The 25,686-nt window shown below is 38.1% G+C and overlaps 1 protein-coding gene across 5 annotated transcripts in view; it reads right to left on the bottom strand.

The window, feature by feature from the left end:
- Window positions 1-235: 235 nt before the first annotated feature.
- The window catches only part of PDGFC (platelet derived growth factor C), a 252,462-nt gene continuing 227,011 nt past the window's right edge, over window positions 236-25,686 (bottom strand). For 3 of the 5 annotated variants that reach the window (XM_086345957.1, XM_086345954.1, XM_086345958.1), the window contains 3 exons: window positions 16,195-16,405; window positions 9,466-9,683; window positions 236-1,767 (listed from right to left, as the gene is read on the bottom strand). In XM_086345957.1, the coding sequence (XP_086202083.1) occupies window positions 1,651-1,767; window positions 9,466-9,683; window positions 16,195-16,405 (546 nt within the window). In that variant the 3' untranslated portion in view covers window positions 236-1,650. The remainder of the gene's footprint in view (window positions 1,768-9,465; window positions 9,684-16,194; window positions 16,406-25,686) is intronic. The other 2 variants (XM_086345959.1, XM_086345956.1) reach the window with 1 other exon arrangement.

Below are 25,686 nucleotides of genomic sequence, written 5' to 3'. Positions count from 1 at the left end.
TCTGTCATCAAGCATTTCATTAATCACACACAACTCCAAGTCACTTGCAACTTAATTTACCACTAATCAGTATCAAGATAACTGAAAAAAAGAAAACTACTGCTCAAAAGCACAGGCGTCCAGAGGCAGGAAAGCCTCACCAGAAATGCTCACTTTTTTGCCTGTCTTTTGAACTGATTTCTCCTTTTGCAAAATAAAAGTAATGGTGACACAAATCTTGCAAACACACACTCAGTTTCTCCCCAAAATAGCTGCATTCTTTTATTTGGTGATTCAATACATTTTTAATTCCAATAGTCACCACATAACCTAGGCACAAGATTCAGCATTGTACAAGCGAAGGATTTGACTGATTTTCTTTTCAAATTGCCAAAGAGTACAATAAGTGAATTGATTAAAGGATATACTTCTGTACATAAAAATATTCATGTATTTATACAAGTGTATGGAACAGAGTTTAAAGATAATCTAACCAGAACATCACAATAAATAGGATGTGTTCCTATAGGACAGCCGAGCATGCTTTGTCAGGAGGTTGTCAAGTCTCTTATTCTCAAGGTGCTTTATGATCTTCTGAGCTGGGCTCACATTTCCCTAAAAAAGGGTTAGAGGTTAGTAACGCCTGGACCTGGATGCCTCTGGGGGTATTCTGCTTTTTTACTTGCATCCCAGTAAGAGGAGTTGAAGACATGATTATTTATTTTCCAAGAGTCTTTGCAACTTACCAAATTCTATCCATTTCCCAATTAATATTTGAAAAAGCAGATTGATCTAAGCTCTAGCACCATACAAGAAGGAAATGCATGTATTTTTGTCAGAGCAACAATATTTTATATCATCTTTGTCCCTCTGGCTATAACAATTCTGTTTAGAAAATTTTACCAAGCTAAAAATAGTTGATCTAGGATGTCATAAAAAAGAATATTAAATACCTTTGGTAAAAATAGATATATTTAACAAGATTAGAAAAGCAAACAGTTATAATGTCAAAAGGAGACTATAAAAAATGTACACAATAAAACAAATAAACCAACTTATAAAGTGAAGATAAGGCCACTCTTCTTCTCAGGTTTGTCTGTTCCAAACCATGCATGGAGGTCTCTTCTTCTAAATGGTAGAAATCTGATTAAGAAATATAGAATATCCAGTCTCTCCTATCAGCATGACAAGTTTAATTCATGGCAACACAGTTCCTTTTTAAAACCCATGTTGGTAGAACTTAGAACACTCTTATACATGTGACTAGAAGAAACAATCCGAGATTTCTGTGATTTTAGCCCCAGAGCACAGGGCTTAGAGTTAAGCAAGGCGACAGAACCAGGGGCTCACAGGCAGTGTTTCCTGTGCTGACATGAACCTAGGCCACATCCAGACAAGAGACACAATGCAGCCGAGGGCACTCATATGGACTTTGCAACTAACTAGAAATCTACAAGGTTCATTCCTTTTCCCGGCGAGGACGTTCCTCTTGTCGTGGGGCCTCATCTCCAAACAGCCGTTGCACAACCCCTAATTCTGCCCGGTGTCTCCTCTCTCAGAACACGCTGTAAATCCTGAAGATGAAAGGGCCCTGGAGCCAACAGCCGGGACTGTGGATGGAGATAAGGCACAAGTTCCGTCGCAGAGGCAGCCCTGAGCCACCGCGAGGCATTATCCCCCAGGGTTCCCCCTGCACACGCAGTCACACTCCTCATGGTGCTCGAGGGCCACGTCTGTGAGTGACTTATGCAGCCCCCGGACGCCTGTCTTGGGTCTCAACTGAAGGACCTGAAAAGGAACAATGGAAACCACCTTTAAAATCAGACCATGTCTGCAACTTGTGATTTCATGGACAGGAATGATTTCAGAACAGAATCTCGGGGCCCAACAATGACTTAACACATTTTAATTTCTACTCCTGAAGGCATTATGAACATATTCCCCCACCCTTCAGAGAAATCACAAGTGATTATCATCTTTTCATGAAAGGAAAGACCTTTTAATACCAACAATTAGGAAGGAGGCTGCTCAGAATAAATAGACTTGTGGTTGCCAAGGGAGAGAGGGACAGGTGAGGGAATAGATTGAGACTTTGGGATTAGCAGATGCAAATTAGAGTATATAGCGTGGATAAACAACAATGTCCTACTATACTGCATAGGGAACTATAATCAATATCTTGTTATAAACCATAATGGAAAAGAATATGAAAAATAATATATATGTAAAACTGAGTCACTTTGCCATACAGCAGAAATTAACACAACATTGGAAATCAACTATACTTCAGTAAAATAAATTAAAAAAAAAAGTCCTTAAATTGAAAGATTCATTATGCCCTCTTTCCCTTACGAATTTAACTGTAATCAGAGGGAATTTCACCTTCTTTAGGTGTTTTGGAAACCACTACTGAACAATTTGTTTTTCTGTTTGTTGTTTTCTTTCATTCATTTATTCACATGCCTAGCAAATATTTATCCTTGGAGCATGGCAGGCAAGTACTGCGATGCTGTGAAAAGAAACCCGACCTGTCTGCAGCTGAGTCTGCTCAATTATGCTGCTCATTAACGTACTTGGCTACACGTCAAGTCCTCTGTAAACTTGATGAGATGGATTAGATGTACTTCGTCGACAACAGCTCCATCACAGTTAACTTTCTGCAGCTGGGTCCTACTGTGTCATGTACAGTTGGCAAGAATAACAAGAATGCCTCTATTAAATGAAGTTATTTGCAATTTGGATGGTTGAGATTTTTAACCAGAAATACAGCAAAACAGACACTGATACTAAACACACCCTTTTCAGACTGTGATGAAAGGATACAGCTATGTATTCTGTACGTGATTCTCTGACATATTTGATAAGAACTAACTACTCAACGTATATTACATTTTAGGTCTTATAACAGAAATCATACAAAGTTTTAGAAATTATGTGGCTTTGGCTTATGAAAAGAGCACAAAATAATGTGAAGTTGTGCAGTTTGCTCTCTGACTCTGACACAGATAACTTTGCAGAGCAACTTCTGAAAGACACCATTCTGGAAATATTCATTAATCCAAAATGGCACAAATCGGGTTTTACAGAGGCTTCCCAGGTTGCTCAGTGGTAAAGAACCTACCTGTTAATGCAGGAGACTCGGGTCTGGGAAGACCCCCTGGAGAAGGAAATGGCAACCCTCTCCAGTATTCTTGCCTGGATAATCCCATGGACAGAGGAGCTTGGCAGGTTATAGTTCATGGGGTTGCAAAGAGTTGGACATGACGTAGTAACTAAACAACAACACAACTGGTTTTATGACTGTTTTGCTTAAATATTTAAAAATGAAAAACAAAGAATCATCCTCCCTTTGGAGTATCTGGTCATATCAAAGGTTAATTAGCTGACAATTTTTGAATGCTTACTGGGTATCAGGTGATCTAATAGTTTTCACATACTTTAACTCACTAGAATTCTATGAAGTAATTTATAATTATTAGCCCTAGTTTACACATGAGTGAACAGAAGCTTAGAGAGAATGAGTGACACAGTCACCATCTGTACTTTTGCCAAATGGGAATGATTACAATGATAGATAATAATTTCACCAAGACCCAGAATATTACTAGTCATATACTCTACTTATTTAGTAACTTTCTTCCCAGAGAGATAAACTGCAAAGGCTTATGATAGCCATGAAAAAGAGTAAACTTTTAAAGTAGATTTTCTATGACATTTACAATTCTAGAGTGAAAATTATTCAGACTATTATTTTCATGTGAAACTTAATCCAGTGAGATTAATACAGTATATGTGTTGGTATTGATCTCCCGCTTTTGATCAATATAAGGTGGCATCAAAACCAACTACTTGTAAGATGCTGGCACTATGCCTTATCATCACTCTCAACAAATGGCTTCTGGATCAGGTCAGGTGGATTGATACATTGCAACATTGGCAGTGTCTTTAATTCCTGTGTCCACTTATATATATTCTCCCAGTTGGCAGGGGGAAGAATGACCATGACTGGTAAGGGTTAGTAAGACCCCCATATACAGTTCTGCCAGTCTATGTTACACCAGGCTACAACCCAACAACCCTTCCTCCCTCTGCAGAGCTTACCCAAGATGCAGTCACCACATAATTGTCCCCTCTCCACCCCATCTTCATCCACCCATGCCTGTGGATATTTACGAAAGCAAAAGAATCTCATAATGTTCCAAGGGTGTTCAGGTCTTGAATGTGGTGCAGGTTTAATTAGTGTTTTCCCTCTTAATTCCCTTTGAAAGCTTGGACTTTGGAAGACACAGAGAGACCTGGAAAATGACTAGCTGGTCTCAGATAATGTTAAAAAGGGTTACTGGTCTTTAGCACAGGGCTTATGATATAGGAAAGAAAAGAAGTAGAAGCATATCTCACAAAGGTGTTGAGGAAGAGACTCAAACTACAATTTTGACTGTGTGAAGAAATAATGCAAGGGAATGCTAAAACTAGAGACTCTGGAGAGAACAGATCAGGCCAGAAAGACCCATCAAGGAACATTGTAGAGTACTACTGTCCCAAATTCTGGGTGGCACAGAGCCTTGGGTGATGGGACACGTTACTAGAGTAAGGCAATTGAGTGATATGATTATCCCCCCCCCAAAAAAAACCACAGATCTACACAAGAAAAGACTATGTATTATGAAAAATGAAACTAGAAGTATAAAGATATAAACAAGATGAACGCCGATTAGGGTGACTAAGAACAGGGGAAAGGAGCGATATGTTTGTCAGAATATCTTACGAATGTTTTTGCCAGAAAGAAAATATCGTATCTATGGGCAAAATTCATTAAATCTTTATTGATTATTTGCCATAATCAAAGAATAAGGCTGGACAAGGTGGAGGGTAGAGAAATAAAGCTGAGTAAAAGTGTTAGTCACTCAGTCGCGTCCAACTCTTCGCAAACCCACAGACTGTAGCCCACCAAGCTCCACTGTCCATGGGTTTTCCAGGCAAGAATACTGGAGTAAGTAGCCATTCCCTTCTCCAGGAGATCTTCCTGACCCAGGGATTAAACCTGGCTCGCCTGCATTGCAGGCGGATTCTCTACACTCTGAGTCACCAGAAAAAGCTGAGTGAGACAATCACCAGTATATATGGAGGGCTTGAAATGTGCCAGACCTCATTCTAGGTATTTGTAAGCATCAGCTCCTTGAGTCCTCATAATGAAGCGTGAAGGCTTACAGCTCACATCACAGATGAGGAAATTGAGGGGCCAGGGATTAAGCAATTAGCTCCAAGTCACACAGCCTTGGATTCCCTGCACTTGAGCCCTGCATTGTAATGGGATCTTTATTCTTAATTCTCAATTTGGGAGAAACAAACACAAAGTAATAACAGTTCTCTAACAGAAATATCTTTAAAGTTGCACACATGCAGGAGGATGAACTACAGTTGTGCTGGGATTGACAGGAAACTAAAAAGCGATTCAAGAAAGTTGTAACATCTAGGTTTGCTGCTGCTGCTAAGTCGCTTCAGTCGTGTCCAACTCTGTGCGACCCTAGAGACGGCAGCCCACCAGGCTCACCTGTCCTTGGGATTCTCCAGGCAAGAACACTGGAGTGGGTTGCCATTTCCTTCTCCAATGCATGAAAGTGAAAAGTGAAAGTGAAGTCACTCAGTTGTGTCCAACTCTTAGCGACCCCATGGACTGCATCCTACCAGGCTCCTCCATCCATAGGATTTTCCAGGCAAGAGTACTGGAGTGGGGTACCATTGCCTTCTCCGAACATCTAGGTTTACACATACATGAAACCCCTGTCTTGCTTTTCTGAAAATTTGTATTTTGGAGACAGGGAAATTAAGAAAACATTTTTTGTTTTTGGCTAAAATGGCTTCAAATAAAGAATATCTGATTTTAGATACAAAAGCAATAAAAATCTAATTTGATAATATTTTATCAAAATATAACATTGTTATATTTTATGATTTTTTAATATAAATTTATTTGTTTTAATTGGAGGCTAATTACTTTACAATATTGTATTGGTCTTGCCATACATCAACATGAATCTGCCATCCGTGTACACGTGTTCCCCATCCTGAACCCCCCTCCCACCTCCCTCCCCACAAAGAACTAAACAGACATTTCTCCAAAGAAGACATACAGATGGCTGGCAAACACATTTTATGATATTTTCAAGTTTGTGAAAACCCAATGAAAATGTTAAAGGAAGTCAAAAGAGGGACTTATTCAGTTATATTTGTAGTGACACAAATAGATACACTTCAGCTTAATATGTAGGCAAGCTGCATAAAAGAGCCGGATGAAAGAGAGAAAAAATAAAACTTCTAAGCTCTGTCTTTGCTTCTGCTTTGTCCACGAAGTAGAATAATCTTTAAACTGAAAACTGGACCAAGGATCATCAAAAAGAATGAAAGCCTTCACTTTAAATAAGTCTGTTGATGTATGGCAAAATCAATACAATATTGTAAAGTAATTTGCCTCTAATTAAAATTAAATTAAAAAAATAAATAAATAAGTCTAGATCTTGATTAATGGTATTAAATAACAATGATTTTAGAAATGTTATATTATGTTTTGAAAAAGTTCATTTATTTAGAAGTAATACTAAATTTACTAGTCTCAGAACACACAAAGTATAAGGCTGAGAAAAAATTAGGGCTCAAGAACTATGAATTACACCAAACAAATAATCTTTTTTTATAGGCTAATTTGATTGCTAAAAAAAAATAGTATCAAAGAAAATTTTATAATTCCAACAAAACATTGAAAAAATTAAGACAGGATTAGGTTGGCTATATCTGTGAGAAATGTGGAATTGGTAATCATATAATTATATCTGTGCACATACACATTAGAGATATTTGTGGGAAATGTACTCCATGATCTTACAACTAGATAAACACGCACAGTTGTGTAAGTGTGGACATACAGGTAGTGCACACAATCAACCCCACTTGCAGGCTGGAGAGAATGAATCAATGCCCTTCTGAAGAGTACTAGTGCAGAAGCTCTGCCCATGGCCTTTCCCCACAGAAGAATTTTACCTGAGACTTTAAAACAGATATTGCACACTCTGTGGCAACTTTCTAGATAACTCTGAAACTAATGGTATTTGAAAAGAAATTTACAAGTATAGGATGGAGGAGGATCCTCTTGATCTGAGGACTGATTCAGCAGCCCCAAAGCCTGACATGGACTCAGCATCTGATAAGCTTGTTTAGAAAAGCTCACAAGACTCCTCTGGCTTTTATAGCTCTTCACAAGTTGGGTCATAAACCCAAGACTTGTTGGCTAAATCATGTCCCCAAATACACTTTCCTTAGTAAGTACCTGCTTTAGAGAGTTCAAAATTGAATAATTTTAGGTGGGGAAAGAGTCACTCCAGTTTATCTCCTACTTTAATCACATCCTTTTACATTATACCAATCAATTCTAATATCAGCCTACCATTGAGGCATTTTGACTTTAACATGTTTTAGAACGAGACCCTGTGGGCCACTCCCCCACTCCATGTCCTCATTTTGTCTTTTGTCTGTAGAAAAACTATTCAAAGAATAAATTTAATAGGAGAAGTGAGAAAATGCAGAAAGTAAACAGTCAAGTAAAACAAAATAATAATAGTTTAGTCATTAATCAAAGTCAAGGACCTTTAGAGTTCTTCCTCAAGGGCTATAGATAGTATCCTGAGCCATATCCTTTGAGCTGTTTTCCAGACACCAGGTAAAAGAACTTAACTATATGCTCCCCATAAGCACAAGCATATAGACTCTAGACCAGTTGGAACCAGAAGGTTAATGATGCTGACTTCTGATGACCTTACCACCAACCAATCTGAAGAAAGTTCATGAGCTGAAACCATTTCCCTTACCCCGTCTTTAAAAACCTTTTCCTGAAGGCCTTCGGGTGTTCAATCCTTTTAAACGATAACTACCTGGACTCCTTGTTTGGCACCTATAATAAACATTGTATTTCCTGCACTACAAGCTGGGTCAAAAGACTGACTTTACTGCTCGGGAGGGCAAGCAACCCAAGTTTGGTTCAGTAATAGAACTGCCATGTGAAGGGTTTTTTCTCAACTAAATTCCCAGTTCTCAGAGTAGCAACAAAGCCATCCCCTGGGCAGAGTGGGACTGGGGTTCCTCCTGAAACAGAAATGGAGGGTGTTTCTGGCACAAGGGTCTCTAGATGCATGTGGAATATGAGAGCAAGCAGTCCTACTTATTTTCCAGACTGCCAGTTTGGGATGTTATCTTCTAAAAACTATCATCTAATAATTGTCAGAGAATAAAACCATTAGGAAAAATCGATCCTAGTTTGCATTTTTGTAGGCTAAGTGTTCTGATGATAGTTACAGCAAGTTAATAATACACCTAGGGTAGAAACAGGGAACTTCTATTCTGGAATTCAGTGCTTTTTTCCTATTTAGTCAACTGCCAACACAATACCAGGGAAGAGCTGGGCAGCCCTGTCACATGAGTGCAGTTTATGATATGACATATTCAGATTACCCAGCAAATGTGGGTTCTGCTGGTGTCTTCATATATAAGAAAAATCATTTCATTTATTAAGTAGATATTTATTTTGTGCCATTCTCTTATTTAGCAGAAAAAATAAAAACAAATGAAGCCATACTGAAATGAAGTTAGGAGGCAGACCTTGGTTTGGTTTTGTAAAAATTAAAGTTTGTAAAACATGTTTTGTAAAGACTAAAGTTGAGCCATCAAAAAGGGATTGCTTCCTAATGTGTGAAAGCTATGTGCTGCTAGAGAGGGTGGCGGGGGGTATAACTGGGGATAATTAATAAGAATTTTAAATGTTTAAGCTCTAACATTACCAAGGCTCTGAAAACCAAAAATTACCAATATTTCCTATTGTATTTTCCTTAATTACATAGGATAAAGATACAGAAAGATGAAGAATCCATGCAGGTTTAACATACTATTTGGGGCCACATGAAAATAGGAAGACACAATATAAAAGATGAATAATAGGAAGACACAATATAAAAGATGAATAATAGGCAGTATAATATGAATATACTCTTGGGATTTTTGTGTTAGCACTGTCCCAAATGGAAAAATAAACATCAAAGATCTATTTCCTCCAAAACAGACCATAATTTACCTCCAACTTGTCTTTAAAATATTTTCCCTTGATATTTTGAAAAGGTGAAAATTTCATCCATTTTTCCCCATCCAGAAGAACATATTGTGCTTTTTCTATGAGGAAAAAGTCCCCTGATCACCCGTGATTATCCATTTGGAGGGCAAGCTGTCCAAATCCTTCATGTCTGGCTTTCTGAGTTCAAGTTTCTAATTTTTTTAAGTAATAAATAAAAACAGTAAGTCTTCTGTAAACCTTGGTTTGGTTTTGTTTGGTTTCCCTGAAGATGACCTCTCCTTTAAAACAACAGGCCTTCTCTGGTGCACTGCTTTATGATATTCTGGGACACGACCCCCAACTTGAAAGACCAGGAAAGGCAAGGACGTCCGTACCTCGTGATACTTCTTGGTGACCTTGCTGGGGACACACTGACACTCGCTGCAGGTGTGCAGGCAGCACGCGCAGTTCCCGCCACAGCGCTTCACCAGGAGGCAGCCAGGCCAGAAGATGGTGTCGGTCCTCTTCAGCTCCTCGCGGACGGACACGGAGAAGTTGCGGGGCGTGCAGCTGTAGAGCCGCACCTCCTCCTTGAGCAGGTTCAGGTCCACCACTGCGGGGCACACAGGGAGCCAAGAGAAGGTGAGCTCTGAGCCTGATGCACTTCACTTAGCTCTTTTTTTCTCACACAGAAATCTATTTCATGAACCATCACCTTAACAATAACCCTAATTATTTAACCAGGTCTTAGGGTGATGCAGCTTGTGGGCTGGACTATTTTATGGCAAACAGAGCTTACTTGTGACCCAGGGATGGTTGAGAGGTAGCATTGTGCAGAATTGATGGAGCCAACAGAAACAGTTAAGAGCTAAACATAGGAAACTTTACAGGAAAAATGGGGCTACATCTTCTAACCTTTGGAAGAAAAGCAAATATGGGACACATTGGAGGGAAGAAAAGAATGTAAAATGAATGCTTTGACGAAAAAATAAATCCATGTTTTAAAAGGATGACAAGCTCATGCAATGAATGAAGAATGAAGTTTAGAAACTTGCTGGCAGAACTTTGCACGAATCATAGAATGTGAAAAGGAATGAAGAAAATGAGTTTTTGAAGACAACTGAGTGGACCAGGAATGAAAAAGGTGACACATTTTAAAAGAGCAGGAGTTGTTGGAAAGCATTGCTTCTGGCATGTTGATTAGCTTATGGACTTGGAAATTTAGTTTAACTAGACACCTTCAGATTTGTAGTCTCCTTTTAATGGATGGAAGTAATGTCTAATTTATAACCATTGCCTCTATTCTTTTAGTAACTTGGTTAACAATGTTGTGCTTTATTCTTTAGAATACCTACTTATGAAGAGGAAAAAAATATCCTTTTATTAATTGTTGCAGTAAATTCTCAAAGAACCATTGCCTTTAACTACAAGATGACATTGCCTCAGTTAAATTGTATCAGAATAACATGTCACATTTAGTATGAACTTATATATAAAATATGAAGTAGTTGATAATTACTAGGATAAGCATTTCTAAAATGATCTTAATTTCTGGTTTAAGGATTTGCTTTTTCACCTAGAAATATTCAAATAAAAGTAATTCCAATAAAACTGAAGTTTTGAATAATATATAATCCATCAGAGTTTTTTCCGTCAGTTCAGTTCAGTTCAGTCACTTAGTCGTGTCCAACTCTTTGCGACCCCATGAACCGCAGCATGCCAGGCCTCCCTGTCCATCACCAGCTCCTGGAGTTTACCCAAACTCATGTCTACTGAGTTGGTGACACCATCTAACCACTTCATCTTTTGTTGTCCCCTTTTCCTCCTGCCTTCAATCTTTCCCAACATCAGGGTCATTTCAAATGAGTCAGCTCTTCGCATCAGGTGGCCAAAATATTGGAGCTTCACCTTCAACTTCAGTCCTTCCAAAGAATACCCAGGACTGATTTCCTTTAGGATGGACTGGTTTGATCTCTTTGCAGTCCAAGGGACTCCCAAGAGTCTTTTACAACACCACAGTTCAAAAGTATCAATTCTTCCATGCTCAGTTTTCTTTATAGTCCAACTCTCATATCCATACATGACTACTGGAAAAACCATAACCTTGACTAGACAGATCTTTGTTGAAAAGTAATGTCTCTGCTTTTGAATATGCTGTCTAGGTTGGTCATGACTTTCCTTCCAAGGAGTAAGCGTCTTTTAACTTCATGGCTGCAGTCACCATCTGCAGTGATTTTGGAGCCCCCCAAAATAAAGTCAGCCACTGTTTTCACTGTTTACCCATCTATTTGCCATGAAGCGACAGGACTGGATGCCATGATCTTCGTTTTCTGAATGTTGAGCTTTAAGCCAACTTTTTCACTCTCCCGTTTCAATTTCATCAAGAGGCTTTTTAGTTCCTCTTCACTTTCTGCCATAAGGGTGGTATCATCTGCACATCTGAGGTTATTGATATTTCTACCAGCAATCTTGATTCCAGCTTGTGCTTCCTCCAGTCCAGCATTTCTCATGATGTACTCTGCATAGAAGTTAAATAAGCAGGGTGACAATATACAACCTTGACGAACTCCTTTTCCTATTTGGAACCAGTATGTTGTTCCATGTCCAGTTCTAACTGTTGCTTTCTGACCTTCATACAGATTTCTCAAGAGGCAGGTCAGGTGGTCTGGTATTCCCATCTCTTTCAGAATTTTCCACAGTTTATTGTGATCCACACAGTCAAAGGCTTTGGCATAGTCAATAAAGCAGAAACAGATGTGTTTCTGGAACTCTCTTGCTTTTTCCATGATCCAGCAGATGTTGGCAATTTGATCTCTGGTTCCTCTGCCTTTTCTAAAACCAGCTTGAACATCTGGAAGTTCACGGTTCACGTATCGCTGAAGCCTGGCTTGGAGATTTGAGCATTACTTTACTAGCATGTGAGATGAGTGCAATTGTGTGGTAGTTTGAGCATTCCTTGGCATTGCCTTTCTTTGGGATTGGAATGAAAACTGACCTTTTCCAGTCCTGTGGCCACTGCTGAGTTTCCAAATTTGCTGACATATTGAGTGCAGCACTTTCACAGCATCTTTCAGGATTTGAAATAGCTCAACTGGAATTCCATCATCTCTACTAGCTTTATTCGTAGTGATACTTCCTCAGGCCCGCTTGACTTCACATTCCAGGATGTCTGGCTCTAGATGAGTGAACACACCATTGTGATTATCTTGGTCATGAAGATCTTTTTTGTATAGTTCTTCTGTGTATTCTTGCCACCTCTTCTTAATAGCTTCTGCTTCTGTTAAGATCCATACCATTTCTGTCCTTTATTGGGCCCATCTTTGCATGAAATGTTCCCTTGGTATCCCTAATTTTCTTGAAGAGATCTCTAGTCTTTCCTATTCTATTGTTTTCCTCTATTTCTTTGCATTGATCGCTGAGGAAGGCTTTCCTATCTCTCCTTGCTATTCTTTGGAACTCTGCATTCAAATGGGTATATCTTTCCTTTTCTCCTTTGCTTTTCGCTTCTCTTCTATTCACAGCTATTTGTAAGGCCTCCTCAGACAGCCATTTTGCTTTTTGCATTTGTTTTATTAAAATTCAGGAACATTATCTAAAATATAAGAGCTATGTTAAATATATATTCATTTTACTGACAACATCATAAATAATATTTTCTGGCCAAAGTTAAGTTCAGATAATAATCCAGTTGTAAAAATTAACTGACTAATATTTGAAAATATTTTTAAAATGACAAGGTAAGTAAGAATCAAATGCTTGCTTTCTTTAGCTATGTTTTACTTGTGTATGTGGTCAAGTTTTTCTAAAATGTCAAAATAAGTCAAGGTAAGTATTTTTAAGAAACACATACAAGATTCTGTATATGCAGTTGTAAATTATAAACACATGTAAACTATACAGTTGACTAAAATTTGTCAAGAACAGGGAAATACCAAGGAAATGGTAATTTAATAGATTCATTTCAGCCTCATTCAACTAAAATTTTTTTTTTTCCAATTCAACAGAAAAATTACTCTTTTATTTGAATATCTAAAGTTTTCCCTTTCATCTGAAAAATGATCCTGTGTAAGTAAAACTTTTAAATATTTAAGAGGAAATGAATTCATTCTTTTAAGTGCCATTAAAGACCAACTTAGTTCTAATAAAATTAATGAGATAATTAGTTTAAGTGATGTCACCTGTTTTATCTGATTTCATTTTGCTGGACTAACAATCTATGTACATACTGCTCTTTAACTGTCAATGCTGTATAGGAGTGTCTTTGAATCTTTTCTCTAGAAGTTAATATCTAGGCAAGAAGCGAGAAAACCTAAAACAGACACACACATACAAAAGCCAGTTGCCAAAGTTTTTAATGCTTATTTAAGATTTATACTTCTTTAGAATGTGAATGAAGCTCTTAGCTTTCAAAGGATATTCATCTACCTCAAAGAGTTTTAAACATACTATTTCATGCAACTAGAAAATGAGACTGTATATGTTCCCTTTAAAATGTTTACTTAACCACAATAAAAGGTTAGATGGATTTCCCAAGTGAACCAAGTTATGATACCTGCTACAATGTGAAAATTTAAACAGACTTTCAACTTAGCTTCCACTCATCTATCATGTTTGACACAAAAGTCAAAAGCCCTTTTTAAGTACTAGTTAAGCCTGACTTAAAAAAAAATGAGTTTTTCTTTTCTGTAGTAGGAAGATATGAATGAATACACTGAATTGGAGGAAGAAAGGGAAAATAAAGAAACGGAAAGACATGAATGCAGTCTACTCTGGGCTAAAGAAGGACTTTAAATTTAGCATATGTTATTTGAAATTTATGATTCCTACTGCTAGGACTTCAAACTCATCTAAGCTTCATTAAAATAAGTCATGTGACTATAATTGGTGTCACGAATTCATCAAATATTGTGTAGAACACCTAAGCAAAAAAAAAAAAAGGGGGGGGGAGAAAAACAGAGAAAGATCATGAATCAACACACACTTTTGTATAACTTTACTATTATGAAGTTTCCCTCTACAAAATATTTGTAAAGTAAACTTAGCCTTCAGATGCTTTATTTTCTTTTTGTGACTACTAAGACGATGCATGCATTAGCTTGTCTTTCTAAAGAATGAAGATGTGAAGCTTGTCATCAATGAACACTGTTTTTCTAATACCTATTTTCTTGTTCAGATTCATAAATATTGCAAGTTTTACTAAAAAGGAGAACACTGGTTAAGGAAAAAAAAAAAACAAAAAAAAACCACGATCACATTTTACTTTGTCAGTGTTCATTCTTTTAAGACATTCAGCCCAGGGAAATTCTATGACTGTATTGCAATCTGAGGGTGGTCTTTCTAAGATGAATGTGGTAACACTGTGATATGTTTATTCTATGGAAAATCTCTTTCGATGTCTAATTAGAAGCTTTTAAACGTTTTACTCCTCGTTCCTTTGTAGAGAGACTCTGGGGAGGGGAGTTGGTTTTGTCTACATAGATGTTATCCCACACCTGCATTTTAGTTTATGTAAAGTTCCAAAAATATACACTGCTTTTCTCACACTTACCGTATGCTTAAAAAGTTAATAGATTTGGCAAACTGCAAAGGGCTTCAATTTGGAAAGTGTTAAATGAATATTTGAAAGATGTGGTTCAATGCTGGGTCTTTTAAATACACCCTAGCCTCTGGCCAAATCTTCACTGAGCACCACATGGAGAGATACAGGCACATGGGCATAGCTGGAGGGGAGATTTGCAGGTTCCCATCCCAAGAACAGCTATCAAAAAACTCGATCTGAGCTCAGAACCCAGCTGACTCCCTCTGCTTCTTACAGATCCACTCGATAATCTACTCCAAATTTGCTAACAAAGGCTGTATTCAGGGGTGTTGCAGCCAGCCTCACAAATCTCCATCTTCCCGTTCCTGAGCAGGAGGGAAGGGAAGTGCGGTTGGTGAGTTATTCATCAAGATCACATCTTATAAATATGTAACAGCTTTCAGGATCTGGACGAGATTTGGCTGCCTCTGGACAAGATTTCCAATATTGCTGAGAGGAAACCAGGGCTGCTGGCCCAGCAGAATATCATGCTGGGCAAGTCTCAACAGGATCTGCTGAGATGGAAGGTCCTGATCAGAAGGGCTGCAGCTCTAAGGAGGAAAGGGTGGGAATAGGGTTTCTTTCTGAAGAACACATCTGATGCAATCTGCCCCTGTGAGTTGCTCAAATTAACTAAATATTCTGCTTTCTATAGACATTCTACAGACTGTTCTTCCATTTTTAAAGACCCTAGGTAGATTTTAAAGTATCTGACAGACTGAAACAGATTTTCTGAGGGTATTTTAATTAGCCAGTTGCATTTTCATTTGTGTCTGACAGGGATGCTTTCCAATGTTAATGTTACTAGGAAAGTTAACGGACCTTAGAGCAAATTCTGTTACCATTATTTCCAATTTCTTGACCATGTGGAATTAAGTTTAATTATCAACACTTTCACTCTTGGAAGGAGATACTCTCATATAGTCAAAAGTGATCATTTCAAACATATTTATACAAAGAAAGAATCATCATGGTGTGAGTTCCTTTAGAGCATTATTTTCTTAAAGTGATTCCTATCTTGGAATCTACTAGGTCTGTTTTCTGGGGAGTCATGGTTATTTTTCATAGTATTTAGAAAAGTTTCTAGGCTTAGGAAATGGAAATGGATATAATTCTGATTCAGGAGACATGCTAGACAAAGATTTTAATAGAGCTTTCCCCTTTTCTAGCCTCAAACATGGCTCAGCAGCTATGATAATTTCTGCTGAATCTCTAATTTAATATACACCAAATATTGTTTGAATAAGCAACAATTCCTGTGAAATGTAACAGAGGACTTCATCAACATGATATTTTTGAATTAAAGAAATAACAGGCATTTTCAGCAAAAGCATCTCTTTAAGTCTCCCATACCCAGTCAGAAGAGCCTCCTTTTATGTGCATTTTCATTTAATATGTAAATATGCTCAAATATTAAGAACATGGAGCATTTAACTTTATCAAGGAAGAATTTTCAACTCTACTCGTTAGACCGTATGGCAGAAGAATCCGAAACATGAGCTGCTAAGAAAATTAGATGAGGTTCTAACCTGAAGAGAGAGCTTACCTCTGGATTTTCTTCCAAACACAAAATTCTTGCCCAGCAGTTGCAAAGAAGTGGGCCTGTAGAGATCTTCTAAGTCTAACTGCCATCTGTCTGGTTCAAGATACCGAATGAGGTCTTCCAAGGTGCTAAAGGCAGTGACGGCGTTATTCAGGAGGTCCAGTGGCAAGGCTGAGGCGGGCAGCGAGGACGGACTCACAGTTTCTGTGAGCTGCTGAAAGCAAAAGGAAGCCAGTGTCAGGTGGACTCTGCTGCAGAAATGACAACACGTGCCTTCTGGACTCAGGCACGGGGTTAGGTAGTGAGACTATGGCTGAAAACACGGGGAAGCGAAACTTTATTTAACCTCAATGACCAGTAATAATTGATACTTTGCAAAGACTTCATGTAGATGAACTTGGACGGAGTTTCTGTGGAAGATTTTCAATGGGGAAGACATCCATTTTTGTTAACACAAACCATGGTGGGTGTGGGTACCTGCTGTTACACAAAACAGATGATGCCTCTGTGGTCCAGTCATGGACTTAACAATGGAAGCCTTAAAAGAGTTTATCATTTTTTCCTTTGTTTTCCACTTTTCATCTGCCTCATTCTGGGAAATCACCTGGTGGGTTTATTAATGATTGTCAGAGGAACTAAAACTTTAATATAAAGTGATTGATCCATGAAGAATATGAATAAATTGTAAGTGAAACACCTTTGACATTGGAGAAGAACTTGTAAATCAAGATAGGAAACATCCAAACCATAAAAGAGAACTTTGATAAATTTGCCTAAAATTTTTAAGTAAGCAGAGTTAAAATACAGACACTGGGAGAATACCTTGGCAAACCACATACCTGCCACAGGATAGAGAAATAAAACAAACTCAATAGAAAATGGGCAAATTCCAGACAAGAAGTTTGAATGGCCACTAGACATCATATACACAAAAGAGATACTATTTCACTTACAGGAGATTGGTGAGCATTTAAAAGAAAGGATTGCCAAGGATGTGAGTGAATTGAAATTTCTCTAGTCTGCCTGCAGAAGTGAGTATTAATTGGTACCACTGCAGTTGATGTAACTGATGTGCACAGGATACTAGAGTTGAAGATGGATACATCCCATGTCCCTATAATTCAGTTTTAAGGTTATAGCCTTTTATTTGTGCACATGAAGTATGTGTGCAGGAATATCAATTCATCAGTGCTGAAAAGGAGCAAATCAAAACAACCTAAAATGCTCAGGTATAGAACCATGGATTAAAATACACCATTTTAAATGACAAGCATCAAAATAAGGCAATAATTTCAGGAAAAGTTCAAAAGTAATATCCCCTTCCCCAGTTTTTAAAGTGGGCTAAGGGTGAGGTGTGGTAGACCAGAACTGAAATCAAAATAGACAAAATAAATACAGGAACAAATGCTCCACCTCACCTTTAAAGTTTATTTATTTACTTACAGGGGAAGGAAGACAAATAGTATGAAATAAAGCATTTACATTGACTGATGTATTACAGTAAAATCCATAATAACAAAAAGTTGGTAACAATCTAGACTTACGATAGTGGAATAGCTAATAACGTTGCACTCATAATCTGAAATAGTGGGACAGACACTAAAAATGAGGTTCTCTAGTAAGATGCAGAAGCAATCTAAGTGTCCATTGACAGATGAATGGATAAAGAAGATGTGGTACACGTATACAGTGGAATATTACTCAGCCATGAAAAGAACAAAATCCAGCAACGTGGATGGACCTAGAGGTTGTCATACTAAGTGAAATAAGTCAGACAGAGAAAGACAAATGCCATATGATATAATTCATACATGAAATCTAAAAATTGATACAAATGAACTTATTTACAAAACAGAAATAGACTTATAGACATAGAAAACAAACTTATAGTTACCAAAGAGGATGAAGGATAAATTAGGAGTTTAGGATTAATAGATACATGTTATTATATATGAACTAGATAAATAATAAGGACCTACTACTATATAGCACAGGAAACTATACTCAATATCCTGCAATAAACCATAACAGAAAAGACTATCTATTGATATATACATTTATGTGTGGTATACATATACATATATATATAATTCACTTTACACTAGAAACTGACATAACAGTGTAAATCAAGCATACTGCAATAAAAATGCAGTCCTCTAGGATTTTTTACTAAGAAATAAATGTCTAAAATGTAGTAAATGATAAGTAATCCAAGCTCTTTAAACTTAGCATTATTTTACCATGATTTCAACCCACATACTTTGAAGCAAAAGAAAACAAAAAATTAAAAATGCCTAAAATGTCAAGAGTATTCATATACAGTTTTAATGAGAACAGGTGATTTTCGTTTCCTTCCTTATAACTGTGTATTTTAAGCATTTTCTATAATAAGTATGGATTCTTTCTGGAGATCAGGTAAAATGATTAACATTTGCTGTAATTAAAAAAAAAAACACTATCATATCAGCTCTTCCTTTTCATCTTCATTACTCAGGTCTCATGCAGAAGCTGAAAACCACGGACTATATTTAGGAGCCTGTAAATCTGTCTCCTTGTCTTCAATCTTCCCTTATCCCTTTTATCCTATGCTGCATAACCCTGGGTTAATCTACCTAAAATAAGCTATCGCCGATCACGGGATGAATCTGGACAAATGCCTAGAGTGATTTCTCATCTGGAGGATAACATCCAAATTCCTTACCCTGTACTCAGGAGCTTCACCACCTGACCCTCACTCACCTTTCCCATCTAATCCTCCACTCATCAAAGACAAGCACATTTTGTCCCAATCAATCTAGTCTTCTTACTGACTGCTGCACATGTCATATTCCTGACCTTGACCTGTACCCTTGCTAATGCTGCTGCCCTGCCCCCATGAGCACAACTCTGTCTTGTGATCTGCACAATAAATCTTGACCATTTATAACCGCCTTCCTTGAAACCCAACTCATCCATGAAAACTCCTCCAGTAACAGAGCCATGGCTGCCCTAAATACAGCAATTGTGTTAATCTGGAAAAGACCCCCTCTCTGGACTATGCTATGGGCACTGGGGTTGAAAAGCAGAAGCTCCACTGTCACTCAGAAAAAAGGACATTCGTTCTCTGGGGCAGACAAGCCTCTGTTGGGACTCGTAGCTTCGTGGGTCCAGAGCTCCTCTTGCCTGTGGTGGTGGTGGTAGTGGGTTTATAAAGGCTGATCAGTAGAAATGAATGTGGCAGTTTTGGTCAACACTGATTTCATTCTTATTTTAAAGATCTACTTTCAAGAATGTCAAAATTCTGGCTAAACTATTAGCACTATGATGTTTTCCATTATTATAACCAACTTTTAAGAGTAAAAACCAAATTTAATATATTTCTCTTTACTACCAGAATTTTTTAATTGTCTAAGAAATGAAAAATTACTTTGGCAGAGTACTATTGTGATTTATGGGGTCGCAAAGAGTCGGACACGACTGAGTGACTGAACTGAACTGATTGTGATTTATATATAAATAAATAATTATCTAATAAAAGTGTTCATTACTAGGTTAACCAATTTGGTTAATATTGATGTAGTTTATAATGTGAAAAAGTTGATGCCATGTTTTTGAAATATTTCAAACTATCAGCCAAAATGTGTATTACTCAAAGAATAACTGAGTTATGACTCATGACTATGATGATACAAATCAATTGCGTCAATCTACATACAGAGAATAAATGTATAGAAAGCTGACACAAAATGTATCAATATATTATTCATTAAAGTGTCAGGTTATGGATGTATATTTTAGGCAGGATATAGAATTATTTATGCTCTGGAGTTGATTTATTTTGCTTCCAAGTCTGTTGGAAATGTAGTGAATTCCTTCAAGAACAATGAAAAGTCCCAACTAAAATCAGTCCTGCTGAGATAAAGTTTAAAGTAGCTATACAGTTAAAGAAAAACAAAATAGTTCTGTAATGTTGAACAAACAGAATATGCACATCCTGAGTTCAATGAGGTATCTGAATATCAATCCCCTCGAGTGACCAAGGGAACCAAACCACCTGACAAATGTTACTGCATGTAGATACTTGTGCTGTGTCCACACTTTTAAAGATATAAATTAAAATAAGATAATGCTTAAAAAAGATAACCACACACACACATATACATGTAGGCACACGGGGAAGTCCCCATCTAAAGAAAAAAAAAAAAGGCGGGGGGAGAATTAACTTACTTCCCCTTGGATTCAAACATTCAATCCCCCGGACAGAAGAGAGGAAGTGGTGCTTTTCTTTTTTAAGGGCTTTCTCATGACTGTCACCCACCCACTGGTTCAAGGAACATTCAGATTGTTCACTTTTGAGGTTCTGCTTTTCTAAGTAGTCCAAAGGGATTTTCAGAGAAAAGGGGGAGCAGCAGAAAAAAAGAAGTTAGAGGGAAAGATATCTTCTACTGTTTTTAGTCTTTCATTTCTCCTTGAACCAAAAACTCCACTTTCCAGTACAAGCTCAGAGCCTTTCTCCCATTTTAAGTGCCTAGCAAATTCTAACAATACCTCTGCTGTATAAAAACACCTAGAGGAGTGGGGTGGGGAGGTAGGTGTAAGGGAGGCTTAAGAGAGAGGGGACGTATGTATACCTATGGCTGAATCATGCTGATGTATAGCAAAAGTCATCACAATATTGTAAAGTAATTATCTTCTAATTAAAAACAAAATTAAAAAAAGACATGATTGAGCAGAGTGGCTTGAATAGTTCCTTTAGCCACTATGGAAACAGACACCTACTTCTAGGCTATGGATCGTGCTGAGACTACCCAGTGGATGACAATGGCCAGAAATGGCAAGCAGAGTTTCCTGGTTTCTGTAATGTACTAGCTAAATCAATATCACTACTTCAATAAGCCAGAAAAGGGCTTTTCTGCTATTAACTGCAGCGTTGCAGCAGTAATGTGGTGGAAAACCTAATCCTATTATTGTTGTTCAGTCGCTAAGTCGTGTCCCACTCTTTGGGACTTCATAGACTATAGCATGCCAGGCTCCCCTGTCCTCCACTATCTCCTGGAGTTCGCTCAAATTCACGTTCATTGAGTCGGTGATGCTGTCTAACCATCTCATCCACTGCTGCCTCCTTCTCCATTTGCCTTCAGTCTTTCCCAATGCAGAACTTAATCCTAGCCTAAACCTTTTCGGGCACAGAACTTTGCAAAGGCAGATCGTGAAAGAGGAGAAAAGAGATCTGAAATCTCTGTGCAATGAATTGTCCTGTCCAACCATTTCTAGAATGTCAGGATCATGTGTCATGATCCTACACAAGGTGAAGTCTTCTCAGGTCCTCAAAGAAGGTCAGTCTGAGTGGTGACATGATGTGAGCAAAGAGCCTGATGAGGAGTTAGGGAGCCTCTGGTGTACCCCTGGAGCTACTATGTCAGGAGAGGGAATTTCCACAAACACTGTAACCCATGAGAGCCTCAGTTTTCCCCTCTGTAAAGCAGGGCTGCTACACCCAGTGCCTTTAAGTTTCTTTTCTGCCTTTAAATTAAGAATCTTATGTCATTGCAGGATACAGGAGAGTCCGTAGTCCCCCCACTCTCGCCAACACCTCCGTCTCTTGTCTTCTTGACGATGACCGTCCTAACAGGTGTGAGGTAATAGTTCACTGTGGCTTTGGTATGCACTTCCCAAATGGTGAGTGATGCTCAGCATCTTTTCATGTACTGTTGGCCATTTGTCTGTCTTCTTTGGAAAAATTCCTATTAAACTTCTCTGCCCATCTTAAAGTTGGATTTTTGTATTGTTTCATTGGTTATTGAGTTTCATGAGTTCTCTACACATTTTGTATATCAACACCTTATCCAGTGTCTGGTATGCACATGTTTTATCCCATTTCACAAGTTGCCTTTTGATTGTGAGTACCTTAATGGCAACCCACTCCAGTATTCTTGTCTGGAAAATCCTATGGATGGAGGAACCTGGTAGGCTACATTCCATGGGGTCGCAAAGAGTTGGACATGACTGAGCGACTTCACTTCACTTTTGATGTGCAGAAGCTTTTTTTTTTTAGTTAAAGTCCTACTTGTTTGATTTTTGCTTTTGTTGTTGTGCTTTTTGTGTCATTTCCAAAATATTCTTGTGAACTGTTAGTGAGTATGTAAATTTGTTTAGCCACTACAGAAAACAGTAGGGAAGGTTAGCAAAAAATGAAAAATTGAACTGCCATTTGATCTAGCAATTCTGGGTTCTGGGTTTGAAAGAAGAAGAAATTTGTAGGAAGAAGTCCTTCACAGAACGGGACATTTGGACACAGACATGCACAAAGGAAAGCCCATTTGAAGGCACTGAGAGAAGGTGCCTGTCTACTAGCCAAGGAAAGAGGCCTCGTAAGAAACCAATCTTGCTGACACCTTGATCTCCAACTTCCAGCTTCCAGAACCGTGAGAAAATGAATTTGAAGTTTAAGCCACCCAGCCTGTGGTACTTTGTAACAGCAGCCCTGGCAGACTAAAACACACTGTCATGGAATTCCCGACTTAATATTGATTACAGCAGCAAACAGAGGTTAATGTTATACCATGTCCATTAAGTCATTTAACAAACATTTATTAAAAAGCCCATCACGTGGGCACTGTGAGCAAAACAGACCAAAATTCTCGCTCTTGGGAAGCTTAACGTTTACATGCCAAGTATTCTGTTTCATAGCAGAGACTTTTTCCCTTTGCCAAAACAAAGCCAAACTGAGAATTTGCTATCAAGAATCACATAAGCAACTCAACAATGTTCAAACAAATCCTGGTGAGTGTGGACCATAAAAAGGGAACCTAGTAGGAAAGAACAAATGAAAAACAAATTTATTTCTACTTTCATTATTGAAACATAACAGATAGCCCATGTGTTTGGATGAGGTAAGGCCCACGTGGATGGGTGTTATAAGCTCAAGACAGCAAGTTAGTTCCTCTGTTGACTTCTACAGGTTCATTTAAAAATCAGCATATTGGTGGTTTTGTATTTTGATGGCTACCTTAGATATCTTTTGCATTAATTATCATCTCTTTTTTTCAGAAAAAGAAAAGCTGACTTCCTATTTGGAATAGTACTATCTGAACTGCTTGTAATTCTACGATAAACACTTATCTCAAAAAAAAACAGAGCTTGTCTTTTTATTAGGATTTCTCTGGCGAGCGCCATCTTAAAAATATAACATTGACAATGAACCTTCCTTGGACAAACACACACACACCAATGTTTACCTTGAGTAGCATAGCAACTGCTGCAAACATTTAAGACCTGCAAAGATTTATGCTGCAGTTTTTCTAGCCAGGCATACAGGACATTTCAAACTGATAAGGAGCCTTCACTTCAATCATACCTGACAGGAGTATTAGGAACGCAGTTTAGGTTTTATTGTTGTAGTAATTAAAACACAAAAGAACAACAAAATAATCATCCAGGTAAGGGAAGAGGAAAAAGCACTCAGCCTTTTGCAGCCTTGTGTTACATCATCCAATCTCAGTTACATCATGTCAAGCTGATATATTGAGCACAGGGCTGCCTTTCAAAGAGCTTAAGAAACAGACAGTGCCTGCAGACAAAAATTTATGCCAGGAATGACTGACGGGAGGTGCTGTAAAGACACAAGAATGCTATGGAACAATTCACTTAAACACACTTCTTCCTCCTGCTCATATCTGAATCCATCCCCAAAGTTATCTGCGTTAGGTTTTTAAATTAGTTTTAAGCTAGCAAAGAAAATCAGATGTTTGCATTCATACTCAAGAACAGATGTTTTAATACTGGGTGAGTGATGCAGATTATATATTTAAGTGATAAATCCTCGGGAAAGTGGCCAGTTGCATTCACGTTGAGTTGTAACACTGAGCGGCTCTTACTCAGAGAGCTTGGCCATGGAATAAACCTTCGTTTGTCTACACAGCCAATCCCAGCGACCATCCAGGCTGAAAAGAGAATCATGTTTATCCTCCAGCACTTAAAAGCTGTCATTTCAAGGCTCAAATCTTGCCTTCCTGGTTTCATGCAAACCCTGAGTTGCAGCCCTGTTCTGCCTGGGCCCAAATATGGAAAAAGAGATGGCTGGCTTTGTTGAAAAGGTAAAAAAAAAAAAGACGAATGTTTATGTTAGAAGCAGTTTCTTACTAAATTAGTGGATGAGACTGTTACTGGCCCCATGTTCCAATCAGTGCAAAAAAACCACCACCTGACTAGACTTGCAATCACAACACCATTATCCCCACTCCTCCTGACCTAAAGTTCCTGGTTTATAGCCACCCCACTTAAAGAGTTTCCACCTCCTGCCAGCACCTCAGGATGGAAGGTCCCCCAGAAACCAGGCCTTCCAAGACAGCTGACTGCAGGCTGGGGAATCAGAACGGGTTTCCACTCCTGAGTTAAAACTGTGGATTAACAGTAACAATCTGGACTGAAAGCTAGGATCCATAGGAAGTTAAATAGCATTTCCACAATGGCATCTGTGGGAAGCCAAAATGAAGGTTTTTTTTTTTTTTTTTCCTACTGCGATCTTAAAAATGATTCCTCTGAATCAAAAAATGTGACAGGCCCTAAAAAGCTGAGACAACATCTAGCAGCTACTAGTGTCTGACAATAAAGTACCATGGGAGTTTCCCCCTAATCTTATTATAGTGAATACTTGTGGATTTGCTTGTTTCCATTCTCAAGAAAGGACTAACAGAACGGAACTTTGGATGAAAAAGGAGGCAAGCTAAGAACTGTTAAAAGAAAAACACTCCTTCCATGCAACCCTTGTGCAACTCAAACGAGAATCCTTAAGGCTCTTTCTTACAGAAATTTCCCTTACAAGTCAATATTTATTCAATGTAATATTTAACAGTCATTAAGGGTAACTTGCAGAATGTTTTGTGGGGACCTAGCTGAGAAATGGCATCTCTATTAGTGGATATTTTCAATCATCTGTTCAATAAACTGAATAGTCAGATAAGACCCTCAACCTCATTCAAATATTGGTGGGAGATCATACTTGGGGCAAAAAAAATTAGTCCAGAGTAATTTATTTTAAAATAGCTTAACAACCATGTGAAAACAGACAGCTAGTGGGAAGCTGCTATATATAGCACAGGGAACTCAACTCAGTGCTCTGTGATGACCTAGAAGGGTGGGAAATGGGGAAGGGAGGTTCAGGAGGGAGGGGTTGTATGTATACATACAGTTGATTACTGTACAATATAGATTAACATAACACTGTAAAGCAAATATATTCCAATAAAATTTTTTTTAAATGACTTGAAAATATAAAAAGTGTGAGCAAGTAGCTTAGACTGGGGACAGTAAGAAGAAGTCCCACTTTGAGGGGAAAATGAGATCATCTAATGGAGGTAATTAGCATGGATGTAAAGTATGAGAAATGTGGTGTTGGAGAAGACTCTTGCGAGTCCCTTGGACTGCAAGGAGATCAAATCAGTCAGTTCTAAAGGAAATCACTCCTGAATATTCATTGGAAGCACTGATGCTGAAACTGAAACTACAATACTTTGG

Source organism: Bos grunniens, chromosome 17 (assembly GCF_055505025.1).
Source record: "Bos grunniens cultivar Pamir isolate PY7600 chromosome 17, Bosgru_T2T1.0, whole genome shotgun sequence".
Lineage (NCBI taxonomy): Eukaryota > Metazoa > Chordata > Mammalia > Artiodactyla > Bovidae > Bos > Bos grunniens.
Note: the sequence above shows the minus strand (reverse complement) of the source record. Positions and strands in the feature narration are given on the sequence as shown.